Source organism: Camarhynchus parvulus, chromosome 7, assembly GCF_901933205.1.
Source record: "Camarhynchus parvulus chromosome 7, STF_HiC, whole genome shotgun sequence".
Lineage (NCBI taxonomy): Eukaryota > Metazoa > Chordata > Aves > Passeriformes > Thraupidae > Camarhynchus > Camarhynchus parvulus.
In genome coordinates this window covers 4,658,894-4,673,433 of record NC_044577.1, presented here as the reverse complement: position 1 = coordinate 4,673,433, position 14,540 = coordinate 4,658,894, and the positions used below count along the sequence as shown (strand labels likewise).

Below are 14,540 nucleotides of genomic sequence, written 5' to 3'. Positions count from 1 at the left end.
GAATGGTTTCTGTTCCATTAGCTTGGGTTCCCATGTTGGTAGTGGTTTTTTGGGATGGGGACAGGCTGCTATGTTTGTTTGTTCATTCTCCTGAGCTGACCAAAGGAGAGTTTATCACCAGTGCTGTCACCACAAAGAGCTCATTCCATGCGACATGGTGTCCTTTGTGTGTGTGAGCCCTGCTCTGGCAGACTGGGCTGGGATGGGTTAGGAAAAGACATTGGCTTCTTGGTGCAGAGGCAGGAGTGCTGTTACCTGATTTTTGAGGTAAGATGGACTGCATGGCCATCTGAGCTTAAGAGGTGAAGAGAAATAATTCAAAGAACTTCTGTGTTGTCCCTTTAGCAGCACTAAAAACTCACTACAGTTTTTGAAGAGGATAAAGGGAAAGGTCTGTACCTGAGCTAAGGCCATAATGACCTGGTACTTAGTTTCATCAGTGTTGGTTTTGATATGTTTTGATCTTGTAAGTAGGGGGTAGCCACTCCTAATTACAGTGGTGAGGCTGAGTACTATGAGACACCTAAGTCAATAAATGTGTTCAAACACAGTAATTTATTCTGAACCCTGAAATGCAATCAGCTGCACAACGGGTTCCTTTTAATTCCTGTAACAAAAATTTTCTCTAGGGACCAGGACACTATCCTCCACCCTGCTCTATGGTCAGAGATCTAAAGCAAATGGGTGAGCACATGCACTTGGGAGTCAGTTCTGCTGAGGTTTATTATCCTTTTCAAGGAGCAGGCAATAATGGCTTAAGGATGGGTACTAAGGCTGCAAAGCCTTAAGAAGGTGTGAAGACACTGCAAATATATCTGAAAAGATTAGGTTAGATCTCTGTGAGGAGGAAAAGATGTTCCAACTGCATTGTTAAATGTGAAAATTGGATTCCTCCTCCAAAGGACAGCAGTAATAAAGCAGATGTTGCAGAAGCTTGTTTTGCTGTGGGGATTATAGGGCAGAGTTAATTTGTTTTTACATTCAAGAACACTAGTTCTGAATAAAGCAGGCTTGAGTTTTGCTGATGTAACTTTGATTTTGGTTGGCACGCAATGACAAAAAAATCACCTTCTAAATTCACAAGTTTAGTTATAACTGAGATAAAGACATAAACAATATTTACTAGGGACTATACCCTTATAGAAGGTAGGACCCTTCAATAAATTAAACAAATCATGACAAATGGAAAAATAATAAAGTCTGTTTATCGTTGTTCTATAGCAATTAGACGCAGCCTTGGAGAAAAGCAGGGAAGGCAGGAAGGGGAGAGCACTGAAGTGCTCAGCCAGCTTGGGATACAGGGCTGAGGAGCATCTTGATCTGTTGTGGTTATAATCTGAGAGGACAGGATATTTTCCCAAATCAGAAAGGAAGAAGGTGAAGCCACTGTAATGGAAATCTGTTGCACAAACACATTTTTCTGTAATGTTTGTGTCTATCCTAGCTTAATGGCTCCTAACAGGAAAAATTGGATTGAATCCACATTGCCAGGGCAGTTGCAGCAGCACATTTAATGCTAACTGGGCTGGGATGTGTCTGGAAATACAATATATCTAGCCCATTCTCCACTGCCTTTGTCCACTAACCCTCTCATTCATATGTCTAGGGACACAAAGTGTGCATCCTCTACCATGATGGTGTGGCAAACATGTACATCTCTTTAACAGACATTGAAACTCGTTGCTTCCTTTGTTTTGTTTTGTTTGTTTGTTTTTGTTTGGTTTGGTTTCTTGTTGGTTGTTTGTTGGTTTGGTTTTTTTTGGCGTTTTTTTTTGCCTGCATGGTTAGGTTTTCTTGTAATTCCTGAGCATCACTTCTTTTACTTGCCAATCTGACAAAGTTTGTTTTGGCCCCCACTGTGTGTCACTCCTTGTAGAGCTGGAAACATGCATCCATAAACTTGGGTTGGTTTGATCTTTGGCTCACCTCTGCCCTATGTAATGGGAGTAACATTAGTGTGCAAATAAATCCCTGATAGAGATACTCAGAGAATGACAGAGCATCTTTGTGTTGGGCAGGAAAAAAAATCTTGTTTCTTATTCCCAAATAAATTTGGCATACGTCCTTTAGAAAAACTGTTCTTACAGATCACATTGCCATGGGCAGGGGGAATATACTGTCAGCTGAAAAGGGACTTGATTTGGTTCAAGTTTTGTTCCTTGGCTGGGTCCCACAGGCTGTCAGAAAAACAGTGTATTCCTGGTAAACAAAGAGAGAGAGAAAAGGAGGGAGGGCAGGCTGCACAGAGCCAACCCTCTGCTGCCATGCTCCTTTTCACAGAAACAAGATGGGTAGTTCTGTTCTTTGATGTGAAAAGAAACCCTCACAAACCTTCATTAAGAGAAAGCTTATAGCTGAAAATTCAGTCGCTCATCTGAAATTTGTGGTCTTTAGCATTCTCTCTCTCTCTTTCCTTCTTCAAAATGTGAGGATAGAAACCCAAAATACAGCCCCAGCAGGACTGTGTTGTGCACAGGCAGCTCTGCAAAACTCAGCTGCTCTCAGGTCCACCATTTCCCTGCAAGAGATATCTGCAATTTTAGCTTGTAAGATCATCCCAGGTTATACCAATTTGTGTAAGGATTCAGTACTGGAGGTAAACAGCCACCAGCTCACTTAACTCATTTCACTTATGTTATAGGCCAGGCTGAAAATCCCAGACTCCAGCAGGAAGACATGAAGTGCAGCTTTTTTTTGCTTGCCTATTGTTTGTCTCCAGTGCATGGGAATAGTTTTTATCTCATGTGTAGCCTCTGTGCCCTCACACAGTCCGTGTTTACCTGTTAGCGAAGGCCTTTTTCAAGTGTTTTCATATCACATGTGAAGTGAGTTTGTTTCAGCACTGTAACCAGTTTTGTACTGAATATAGTTGCAGTCTTTCTGCTAGAGACATGTCTCCTTCCTGACAGCACCTTCCCTTCATCAGAAATTGTAGCAGTATTCCCAAAGCTAGTCCAGTAGATAGTTTTTTTTCAAGAACTTCCCCAGCTAATTCCTACTTCACTCACATAGTGGCAAAAACTGTAAAAAACTTCTAGAAATTCAGAAGAGTAAGTTTTTATGTAATCCTAGGAACAGAAGATTAAGGAAATTCACCTAGCAATTTCAAGTAGTCTGGATCACAAATATAAAGACTAATTTAAGTGCAGTCTCTTTACTTTAATAAGGAATGACGTGATGCTTTTGGAATTACCAGTCATATGTGCTGCAGTCACTGTCTGAGTCAAGAACATATTCCTGCTAACAGGAGGTAACTCTGAGGGCTCTGCTTATCCCTAGGCAGGTGTTTGTGTGGTGTTTAGGATGCTTGCTATGTAAAGCTGCTATGGAAAAGCTGGGATATATGTTCCAGGGACTGGTGATTTCATTTGGAAAACCTGTCTAAGGAAGAAAAGGACTCAAATATATCTTGGGATTTTTTGGCTTTGAGCTTGCTGAAGCTTTTCCTCTTTTTCCAAGGCAGTGCAGCTGTGGTGAGATTGCTGAGGGCATGCCCAGGATTATCAGGCTGTAGTCTGTCAATCAAAAGATAAACAGCTTCGGGGTCCCAAGATGTGTCTGTCCTCAAAGCTGCCCACTGTCTCCTCTGTAGAAGTGATAGAAACACATGAGTATGGTTCAGTGCAAAGTCTGGCTTCAGTTTAAATGAAAGGGGAGAAAGAATAAGGCTTTCAGATCAGGTAACCAGACTTTGCCCCATCTTGGTTTGAAAGACAAATGTTTGCCAAGGGATGTGGGAGCCTCCCTTGGAATGGAAAATATGGCCCACTTCCCTCTGAATTATTAAAACTTGGAGGTTAAGGGGCTTTTAGGCAAAAAATTATTGTGGTATCTTTGCCCCTCCAAGAGAAACTCCTCAGTTAGGAGAGTGGCCAGCTGCACCCTTCCCATGGAAACTTCTCTTGTCTCTCCTATGTGTGGGTTGTTATGGTTTCTTAGTGACAGATGGGACAAAATTCCATGAGAGAAAGACAGAAAAGGAAAAATCCTAAACCCCAGCAGCCCCAAAGCAGAGCAGGAAACCCTCCATGTTCTGTTCTGCCAAACCTTCTAAGGACAATCGGTAACTTCTGCCAAAGTGAAGAATGGGCTGCTCAGAACACAAAGCTTTTTAAGCCATCCTCCATGTCTTGTCTGACCATGTCCCTAGGTTTGTCTTCTTCCTCCACCTCTGCGTGGTCAGTGATTAGCCTTCATTCTCTTGGTGGTACTGACAAACTCTAGGCAGATCCAAGGAAGTATGCAGAGGAAAAGAATGTTGTTTTCCTTTAGATTAATGCAAGCCAAAGACAATGCTGAATCTTGAACACTGTGTATACCAGCTGTAGCTGGAAGTTGTTTAGATAGGACATGTTGCTCAGTGGATTCCAGTCTGGCTTTAAAAAAGCAGCTGCCTGAGTTAAAACAAGTCTGTCATAATTTTTAGTGACTAATTTAGTCATAAGTGTCTCAGCTAAAGTGTTTTGTGACTGCTAAATGCCCAGTGTTTGGAAGAATACAGTGCTTTGATAAAAATGAGGGGAGGCTGGTATTTTTATGTTAAGTAGGTTGAATGGTCAGTTGGATGGTAGTATGAGATGGTACATAGCTGAGTATGTTTTATTGCTAAAGTTTCTTCTACTGCAAGTTTTCAGGTATTTTGTGCCAGTATATTAAAAACCAGAAAGCTGTGTTTTTGTTTACTTGTCTCTTTTGTTTGTTAGTCACAAAAGACTTGAGGCTGCAAGTGTTGAGTGTGGGGGCCTTGTTCACATAACTCATGCATCCATTATGTGAATGGATCCTTTGTCACTTTGCGTTTGTTTTTTGTTTGTTGACTTAAACTGAAATTAAAACCAGATGACAAAATTGCGATGAGGCCACAGAGTCTTGTTTGGGAAGGAAAAAAATAGCTTTTACAACATTGTCCTTGAATAAAGGAAAAGCAGACACGAAGGCTTTTGAGCTAGGAAGCTGATGTTCCCGCCTTCACTGATGTGGCAAAGGATGCAGAGAAGTGAGTGCTGCTCAGTGGGATGCATCAATCAATGACTGAAAACTGAAACCTGCAGTTATTTATATTTAGATGCTACCTGTGTGTGGCCAAGTCCTGAATACCATGACTCCACCTCCCACCCTTTCCCAAGCCCCGGAAGCCACAACCCAACAGACATGTCCTCTCCCATCCTTCAAAGATAGTGCTGCTCTTTGAAGTGACTGTGCCATTAGTGGTTGGTGGATCTCTTGTTTATTTACTTTAGTCCCAATTGCCAGGACACCTATTAGTAATGCAGCGTGCTTCTGTGCTTGGCCTAATGCTGTCACCATCTGACAGGGTGGCAAGTGTGCAGAGCGAGCCAGGACAGCAGAACCTCCTCCTGCAGCAGCCCCTGGGGCGGAAGAGAGGCCTAAGGCAGGTGAGGAAATGGGCAGTAACGAACAAACCTCCTCTCCTGCTCTGGGATTTGGTTTGGCTTTTCTTGTATGGGGCTGTTTGGACATGAGGTGTGGATGGGATGTGTCATCTCTACCTCATTTTTGCTGTACTAGGGCAGTCCCTTGACTTAGCAGGGACCATAGCACAAATTGTAGGTGTGAAGCCAGACAAATCTCTAAGAGAGGAGGTGCCCTTTGCTTTAAATTCCCCAGTCTTGTCCTCTGCAGGCTTTTTTCTTACTACTATTATGAAATTATGGTCACGCAACCTGCACTGCATTACATTCAGTGTTGAAACTGAAAAGGCACAAAGCCCAGAAGTTGATTTGAGGGAAATGTGTGAGCCATGGAGACCTTAAAACCCTCTAAAAGTAGAGTGAGGGGACATGAGAGGTACAGACAGTGATGTTCTCCTCTCAGAGGAGAAGCTGTGCAGTATGTGCCCACACACCAGGCTAACTCTCTGTTCCCATGTTCAGCTTCGACGGCCGCTGCTGTCACGTCAGAAGACGCAAACGGAGCCTCGGAGCCGTCACGGAGCTCGGCTTTCAACCACCAGACGGAGCATCCAGCCAAAGCCTAAACCCTGTGGTAGGGCACTGCTGCATCTCCAGAACCAGCACTCCACACTGGAAAGTAGAAAATGATGTGGTTTGAGCTTAAAGGAATTGTAGGTTGTTAGCAGCTTATATTAAAGTGAAGTCCCAGCAGCTTTATACTTTTTCCTAGTAGATGGATATCCTATCAGAAATCCACTCCTCTCAAAACACTTTGATGGTTTCTCCAGAGGTTTTCAAGGTCAAACAGGACATGGACAATGAACAATCTTGTTTCCAAGAGTTATGGAGAATTTAGGGGATGGGTTTCCTCTAGTCAGGATGCCTCATCCAAAACCTCCAGATGTGCAAGTCTGGAGGTATTGAGAGTAGTAGAAAGAAGGACATGTCCCATCATAAGCTTAGCAGTAGAGAGCTCTAAGGACTGTACATGAAAGTGAATGTAGGACTGTCCAGTCTGTGCTGTATGTTTCCAGCAGTCAGCACTGCCAAGCTGAGCAGGCAGCTGTATTCTGTACCATCTGAGGTGAGCAGTGAGCTTTGGAGGAAACATCTCCAATAGCAAAGGTTACTTGTGAACTTGCTGGGGCAACACCACTGCTGGAGATGTCTGAAACATAAAAGTTAACAAAAAATAATTAAAAGCAGGAATGGGAATATCAGTTTTACTGTTAAGTTTTTAGTCTAGCTGTCTTTAGTCAGTGCTCTTCTGTTATTCCTGGCTAGTAGACTGAGTCTGCAGGAATGAGGGGCTATCTGTTGCATTTTTTTTTCTTAAAATTTCAGCAAAACCTTGGGCAATTCTCCTATCTTTTTGCATGCCAGTTTGTCTTTTATTTTTGAGGGCATCACATGGGAATTCAACTCAGTGTATTCTTCTGGAATGGAAAGATGTTATGGGTGGTATTTTTCTCACTAAGCCATGACAAGGATAGGTGTGCTAGCTAGACTTCAGGAGATCCCAGTCTTGCTGTGGCAGTAGTGGAAACCCAAGGTAAAAGAATTTTAGATTAGACAGCTTATATAAAGATGGAAGGAACCACAAACCCTGTCTTAGTTGTAAAACCCCCATGGAATCTCCCTCTTCTTTTCTTGTGTATTTCTTCCCAAATTTTAACCCGAGTTTCCTGGGTTTGCACCCTCCAGCGGAGCAGAAGCGCTCGGTGACGTTCACGGAGGCTCAGCCTGAGGCATCCCCCGCCTGCGCCGCGGAGCCGCCGGTGCAGCAGCAGCAGCAGCTGGGCTGCAGCCCCCAGGCCGCCGGCCAGCAGGAGCCGCTCGGCAAACCCGGACTGACTTCCTCGCCTGCCATCGTCGTGGCTGATCTTCACAGCCAGGTAACGTCACTGCTGGGTTTGCAGCCCGTGTCCCTTCACAGCCAGGTAACGTCACTGCTGGGTCTGCAGCCTGTGTCCCTTCACAGCCAGGTAATGTCAATGCTGCATTTGCAGCCTGTGTCCCTCCTCTGCTCCGTCTCAGGCATGGGGAAGTGCCAGAGGTATTACAGAACTATGATGAAAGCTGGCAGGAGGGTAAACACAGCAAACTCTCCTGTGTGGCTGTTCTTTAGGCTGTTTGCTGTCAAGCCCCTGCTTCTGTAAAGCCATTCCTTTCCAAGTCAATGTACCAATTCTTAATTTGAAAAAATATTTTCTGCATCTTCCCTTTCTGTTTTGCCATCACATACACTGTTCTTCTGGACCCTGTCACCAAGGCAAACTGTCCTCAACAGGTTTTCACAGCTTGCTCCCTGAGAGATGCCCCCTTAAGGAAGGAATCCATCAAAGCCTCAGGACTGTTTAAGCACCACATTGCAAAAGAAATTGCTTGACCAATATTTTTCTGTGTTGGCCCCCACTGAGGATGGTGCAGTGACAATCCCAGTCATCCCTTCAACACATCAGTGACACTGAGATCACTTTTACATGCCCAGATATCCAGTGTCTTTTGAGGCTATGTCCTTTGCCATGCACAAATGAATGATCTCGGTATTCAGAATCACAGGATCAATCACAGAATGGTTTGGACTCATTCCACCCCCTTCCACTATCCCAGGTTGCTCCAAGCCTGTCCAGACTGGCCTTGAACATTTCCGGGGATGGGGCACTCACAGCTTCTCTGGGAAACCTTTTCCAGTGCCTCACTATCCTCAGTATAAAGGATTTTTTCCTAATATCTAATGTAAACCTACTCTCCGTTTGAAGCCAAATGCTAAAAAAGATGAAAAGAGGAAATGTTCATGACTCAATCAGATAACCTTTCTGATCTTTGATATAAAATTGATTCACCAGCAAAGGTATAATTTTAAGGGATTTATAATCTGCAGTGCCTGGTTCTTTATGGTAAAATGTATATTTGAATGAGAAAATACTTTATAGACCTTCCTTTCCTTTTGTCCCCCCTCTCCCTCCTGCTTTCTCTGAGCCTGACCCCCAGCTGTCCTCAACTGCAGAGCGAGGCACTGTGTGCCGAGGAGGAGAAGGACGAAGAGGAGGGCTTGGAATCCCGGCCAGCCACAGCGCAGAGCACGCCACCCCCGCAGCTCTCTGACACCGAGGACTACGCGGGGCTGGAGACCACGAGCCTGCTGCAGCACGGGGACACCGTCCTGCACATCAGCGAGGACAACGGCATGGAGAACCCCCTGCTGGCCACGCACTTCAGCTTCACGCATGTGGAGCTGGGCGAGACCGACGTGGATCTAGATGAGTCTCATGTGTAACTCTTGGGGAACTACGGTACTGGGAGGAGGAAGGAAGTGGTTACCTTTCCTTAGAGTTCCCTGCTAAACAGTAACTAAGTAAAACAAGAGCACTTTATTATCCAAGAGCAGGAAATAGCTATCAGGTGGTTGCTATAGACTGGCAAATTTCTATTTGTGAGATCTCTTTTCAGTTCAGGGCAGGACCACAGGAACCAAGAATTGGTACAGAATTCTCAGGATAGGGGTGTGTAGGCAAATGTGGTCCGTGGAGCCCTGATGTGGCAGCCGTGTACTGTGATCAGCAGCCTCATGGGTAATGGGCTGTTGGACTGTGTGAGACAGAGAAGTCTCTTCTGAGACTGTGCCTGAGATTTATTTTTGTAGTGTTTTTGAGAGCAGGGCTACACAGCAGCTGAATCCAAGGCTCCTACACCTTGAAAACAGTGATAGAAAGTACCAATCTAATGCTTGATTTTTCTCAAGCCTGGGACCATTGTTTCTAACATGCAGAGCAACAATAAGCACCATAAAGCAATTAGATTTTTTTTTTGGCACTGCAGACTTTAGTTGAGTTTACTTTTGTCTGTTAGTTCCATCCCACTCTGTAAAATATTGCCCTTGTGCTACAAAAATATTTGCTCTGTAAAGACTAAATACAGTATATAGTGTAAGCAGGAATGCATGTGCTGTCCACAGACACAGATGAGCAGGGGCTGAGTGGTCTGCAGGTGGTACAAATAACCCACATTGTCCTGCTTTAATGTACTGAGCTATTCATCTCCAGAGTTTAAAAAAATACTCCCAAGAAACTGCATCTGGAATGTGTGGATCTTCTGGCCCCAAGCAACTGCTCCCCTGATGCTGTTGGATGTACGTAGAGGGAATTTAAAGTAAATATTTATATATGGTATTTTCATGTTACTATATATATATATATATATATGTACATTGTAAACAAAAGATGGATATTGCAGGGCAGAAACTTGATGAAAGAATCTATTTTTGGCATGCTGAGATTGTATTTTAAAAGGTTCCATTTTATGTATGTAACGTTCATGGCTGCAAGTATTGGATAAATGTGTGTAAGGTGGAGATCCCTGGGGGGATCAGCTGAAGTCACAGCTGAGTTAAAGGGTTTTTCTGCAGCATCATGGAATTACACTGAAATGTGAATTTAGCCATTAGCTGCTGACAGGCAAACTGCAAAATAGCTGTGAAACAAACCATGAAATCATCAGCAATGCCCAAAGAGACCCTTGGGAATCATATACTGCCTTTTTTGGCTCATGTTAGACTAAGTGGAGTTTATAATCACGCCATTATTGTGCAGAGGAAAATGTTTTGGATCATCCTAAGAGTATCTAAAACGTGCTCATTACCACTTTGACTCCTGAGGGCCTGCAATTTGGACACACACATGATAAACCAGCCTTACTAAGGAGGGAAATGGTATCCTTGTAGCCATCTCCACAGAAAGGACTTCAGCTCTCCTCCTGGGCTCTGCAGTAGCTGTTGAAGTACTGCCCTCCATAGAGCTGCCTTGCTGCTGTAGTGCAGCACACAGCTTTTCCTGGGGCTGACACCATTACCCACACAGCTGGCAGCAGGTTTCAGCCTGTGCAGCTCACGGAGCCTCAGGCTGTGCTGCCTGGCATTTGCCAAGTGCCCACATTTGACAGGAGCTGTGCACACCACTCTGGGCAGGGAACTCACTCACATCAAACCTCTGAAGAGAGCAAAAGCCATTTTTGTCCCAGGTGCTGAGCATGCTCTGCTACCACTCTGTTGGTGAGAGAAGGAGAATCTCAGCATGTCTTGGGAACAGCAGGGCTGAAAAAAACCCAACTATTTTTATAGTGCACCACCTCTATCCCCCACATATATGGGGCTGTATAATGTATAGGTGGTGCTCTAATGCAGCTCCAAAGGGTTCTTGGTGTTGGAAGAGAGGTGACAATGTCCCAACAGATGTCTTGGAAAACAAACTGTTTCCTCTGCTGATCAAAACATGCTGTACTGCTTTTATCTCCTTAGAGCACTGGAGCCTGTGCCAGCTACCTGTAGGATGCTGCTTAGATTAGCTCCCAGCTCAGAGGTCACTCCAAGAATTGCTGAATTCTAGATGTTAAGTGTCATTATTAACACTGACGCACAAATGAGAAAAAATCCCACAGCTTTGCTTCCAAGTCCCCAGGTAGGCTTGGTCACTGGCAGCCTGGGGGGGAGGAAAGCTTCAGACATGAGCTGAGTAAATGGCTGGGACACAACACACAGAATTCATGGTGCACTTTACGGAGTGACCTTTTCTGCAGAAAGGAGGAAGCATCCTCCTTAATGAAAAGTAGAGGCCTTCCCACAGTACTCTGCTCTAGAGATGACAAAATAACTGTGATTTACTTAATTTAATTCTGTGTATATAATGTTCAAGTTTCAAGTTTCCACTGTCACAGGTGAATCCACAGTAGTAAGCCATAGCAAGGACTAAAATGCCTCTTTTTAATGTCTACCCTACTAGAAATCAATGCAACTCCTAAACGATGTAATCTGCAGTTTAATTTTATCCAGGTGGCTGTGCAGCTGGCTTTGGTTTTGTGGGATGATTGCTCAGAGATGGCACGGACAGGCCAGCCCATCAGCCTGACTTCCCATGCGTTTTACTGTCGTACCAGTGCATTTAATGCCGTCCTGCTGAGTGGCAAACCAAGTTCTTTAGGTGGTTTGTGCTGTCCTCCAGTCTCTCTGTACCAGACGCGGTGTTATTTCTGCTGTGGAGACAAACGCTGCTGCTTTACATAGTGCTAGCCGCCTTAAGCGCATGTCGTGTTCAGCCATGTCCGGCTCTGCCTGTCTCGTCCACGTGTCAGTCGCTCCCGTTGCCTCAGCATTTTATGCAAACGTTGTCCCGAGGATTAAATACAAAGGAACGACGGCAAAGGACAGAGTTCTGTTCTGTGTTTGAGCCTCTTGCGTAACACGGTCGGTGTCTGGCGCTCCGAAGGGGTTCCATGCGCGGTTTTCTTCCGGGATACCGGCAGCGCTTGTTAATGTTTAGCCATCTGCTCCAGGTCCGGCGCGGGGCTGGAGCTGTGCTTGAGGGTAACAAAATACACCTGGTTGGGAACTTAAAATCACCTACACCAGGGTTACTACTACTATTATTATTGTTATTTCGTCACTTTGGGGCCGAGGGTGCGGCCCCTGCCGCGTCAGCGCGGCCGTGAGGGCGGAGCGGCAGCCCCAAGATGGCGGCGGCACCGCCCCGGCCCTCCCCCGGGCCGCCCGGCCCGCCCTCCGTCCCGGCAGCAGCCGCGGCCGCAGCGATGGCGTCGGGGTGTCGGATCGGTCCCTCCATCCTCAACAGCGACCTGGCGGCGCTGGGCGCCGAGTGCAGCCGCATGCTGGACTGCGGGGCCGACTACCTGCACCTGGATGTAATGGACGGGTAACGCCGGGGACGGGCGGGAGCGGCCGGGCTGAGCCGGGCCGGGGGCGCGGGGGGCGGGCGAACGGCCCGGCCCGCTCCTCTCGGCCGCACCGGGTAACCTGTGGGCGGGCGCATCTCTCTCTTCGGCCCCAAGACACTTCGTCCCGAACATCACCTTCGGCCACCCCGTCGTGGAGAGCCTGCGCAAGCGGCTGGGCCAGGAGCCCTTCTTCGGTAAGGGCCGGGGGCTGCGGGGCGCTGCCCCTCCGGCGGCGGGAGCCGGCCCTGCTGCCCGCTCGCTCTCCTCTTCCAGACATGCACATGATGGTGGCCGCGCCTGAGCAGTGGGTGAAGCCCATGGCAGTGGCTGGTGCAAACCAGTACACCTTCCATCTAGAAGCGACGGACAATCCCGGGGCATTGATAAAGGACATTCGGGAGAATGGCATGAAGGTGAGAGGAATGCACACCCTGTATACTTAGATCTGCTTAACTAACAGCTGCCTTGCTGGCAGGTTCTCTGTGGTGAGCAGTGATCGGAGCTGAGGGAGCCTGCAGCTGTGTCAGAGGAGGTTTGGGCTGGATGGCAGGAAAAGGTTCTTACCCAGAGGGTGCTCGGGCACTGGGCAGGCTCCCCAGGGAATGGTCACAGTCCCAAGGCTGCCAGTGCTCCAGGAGTGTTAGGACAAGGCTCTGAGTCACAGGGTGAGATTGGTGGGGTGTCTGTGCAGGGCCAGGAGTTGGCCTCGATGAGCCTTGTAGGTCCCTTCCACTCAAGGTATTTTGATTCCACGATTTTATGGAAAACTCATTGTTGCCACTTCAGGTGGTCTAGGATTGGCACATGCAGCCCAAACACACTGTGCATGAAGTGTCTTCAATTTTAGTGAAGAAAATCTGGAATTTTTAAACGAAGAAGCCTGTTCTTCCTGCCATTACACAGTTGTGTAATTACTTCCTAGGAATCTGTACTGATCTCAGGCCAGTCTTGCCCTGACGTGCACATGGATTTGGCTTCCCTTCCTGCAGGTTGGCTTGGCCATCAAGCCTGGCACTACAGTTGAACACTTGGCGCCTTGGGCCAATCAGATAGACATGGCTTTGGTGATGACAGTAGAACCTGGGTTCGGAGGACAGAAATTTATGGAAGACATGATGCCAAAGGTAAACTGTGTTTCTCTTTTATTATTTATTGAGCTAAAAGCTAATTAACAGTAGTGAGTGGTGAAGTTGATAAACCTTTTCTAGATGTATGAGAAGTTGTAGAGTGACAGCTCAGTGCTCAGCCTTTTATCTTTTCCTCAGGTTCAGTGGCTCAGGACACAGTTTCCCTCCTTGGATATAGAAGTGGATGGAGGAGTGGGTCCTGATACTATCCATAAATGTGCAGAGGTAAGAGGTTGCAGCATTCTCAGTCACTGTGCTCAGAGACTTATCAACTCCCAGAAAATAAAGCTTAAGAAATATTTTTCATTTTCAGAGGGAACCGTAAAACACATTTAATATCAAAATCTTTTTGAGGTCTAATTTTGTGCTTTTTTAAAAATAGTGGCTATTGAAGCCTCCCCTAAGCTAAAGAAGTTTGTTTCTTTTACGTTGGTGTAAATAGAAGCAGTGTGATGAAGAAATTGTATATTTGGGGATTTCAGCTGTGTTTTCTGAACTTGATTTGGGGTTGCAGTTAGGGGGATGTCCCCTGTGTCCCACCTGCTTGCACAGCAGCCCAGAATTCCCATCTCCAGTGCTCTCCAGGCAGGATGTAGGCTGTGTTCCACGTGACTGAGCAGTGTTTGCTGTCCCCCCAGGCAGGAGCCAACATGATTGTGTCTGGCAGTGCTATCATGAAGAGCGCAGACCCCAGGTCTGTGATCAACCTGCTCAGGAACGTGTGCTCAGAGGCAGCCCAGAAGCGCAGCCTGGACCGATGAGACCTCCCCAGCCGTGTTCCAGAAGCTCTGGCCATGCAGGAGAGCCCTTTTCTCCTGCATAAGCAGGGGCTGGATGAACACCAACTACAAAAACTTCTTGCTGCTGAACAGAGGAAGCATTCCTTCACTGCAGTGAAGCAAGCAGCAGTGGGAACTGTTCTGGCTGTCTTTCAGGGTTGGAAATGCAATGGTTTGAACCTGTCTCTTGATTTTGTGGAGGCTAATTTTGTGGCACAGCCTCTATGCTGGCTGGATTGAACTACAGTCAGTTTGTTGCTTGCTAGAAGAGTGTAGCATCACCACAAGAATCTCTCTTGTGGAAGACTCTTAATCAAACTGCCTTTTGCTGTCTGTATTTTGTCATTTGATCTGTGCATTCCTACAAAACTTTTTCCACTACTGCATTAAACACCCCTTCCTTGGTGTGTTAAGTTCTTGAAGCTGACTGTTATAAATAAGTGGGTTTAGGAGTAAGTTTAGGGAAAAGGCAGCTTAAGAGGGCTGAGGGAATC

The 14,540-nt window shown here is 46.2% G+C and overlaps 2 protein-coding genes across 3 annotated transcripts in view; both read left to right on the top strand.

The window, feature by feature from the left end:
• UNC80 (unc-80 homolog, NALCN channel complex subunit) overlaps positions 1–9,196 on the top strand; it is a 124,882-nt gene extending 115,686 nt beyond the window's left edge. Inside the window, exons 62-65 of the mRNA XM_030951955.1 lie at positions 5,315–5,396; positions 5,895–6,006; positions 7,119–7,309; positions 8,425–9,196. Of these exons, the coding sequence (XP_030807815.1) occupies positions 5,315–5,396; positions 5,895–6,006; positions 7,119–7,309; positions 8,425–8,694 (655 nt within the window). The 3' untranslated portion in view covers positions 8,695–9,196. The remainder of the gene's footprint in view (positions 1–5,314; positions 5,397–5,894; positions 6,007–7,118; positions 7,310–8,424) is intronic.
• A 2,765-nt stretch (positions 9,197–11,961) lies between these two features.
• Positions 11,962–14,463, top strand: RPE (ribulose-5-phosphate-3-epimerase). 2 transcript variants are annotated; one of them, XM_030951964.1, is made up of 6 exons: positions 11,962–12,118; positions 12,255–12,334; positions 12,414–12,553; positions 13,130–13,264; positions 13,406–13,492; positions 13,906–14,463. In XM_030951964.1, exons 1-6 carry the CDS (start codon positions 11,997–11,999, stop codon positions 14,026–14,028), a joined length of 687 nt encoding a protein of 228 aa, XP_030807824.1. In that variant the 5' UTR covers positions 11,962–11,996; the 3' UTR covers positions 14,029–14,463. The 2 variants fall into 2 exon arrangements, with proteins under 2 accessions (XP_030807824.1, XP_030807825.1); XM_030951965.1 differs by having other exon boundaries at positions 11,962–12,107; positions 13,906–14,256.
• The last annotated feature ends 77 nt before the right edge of the window (positions 14,464–14,540 follow it).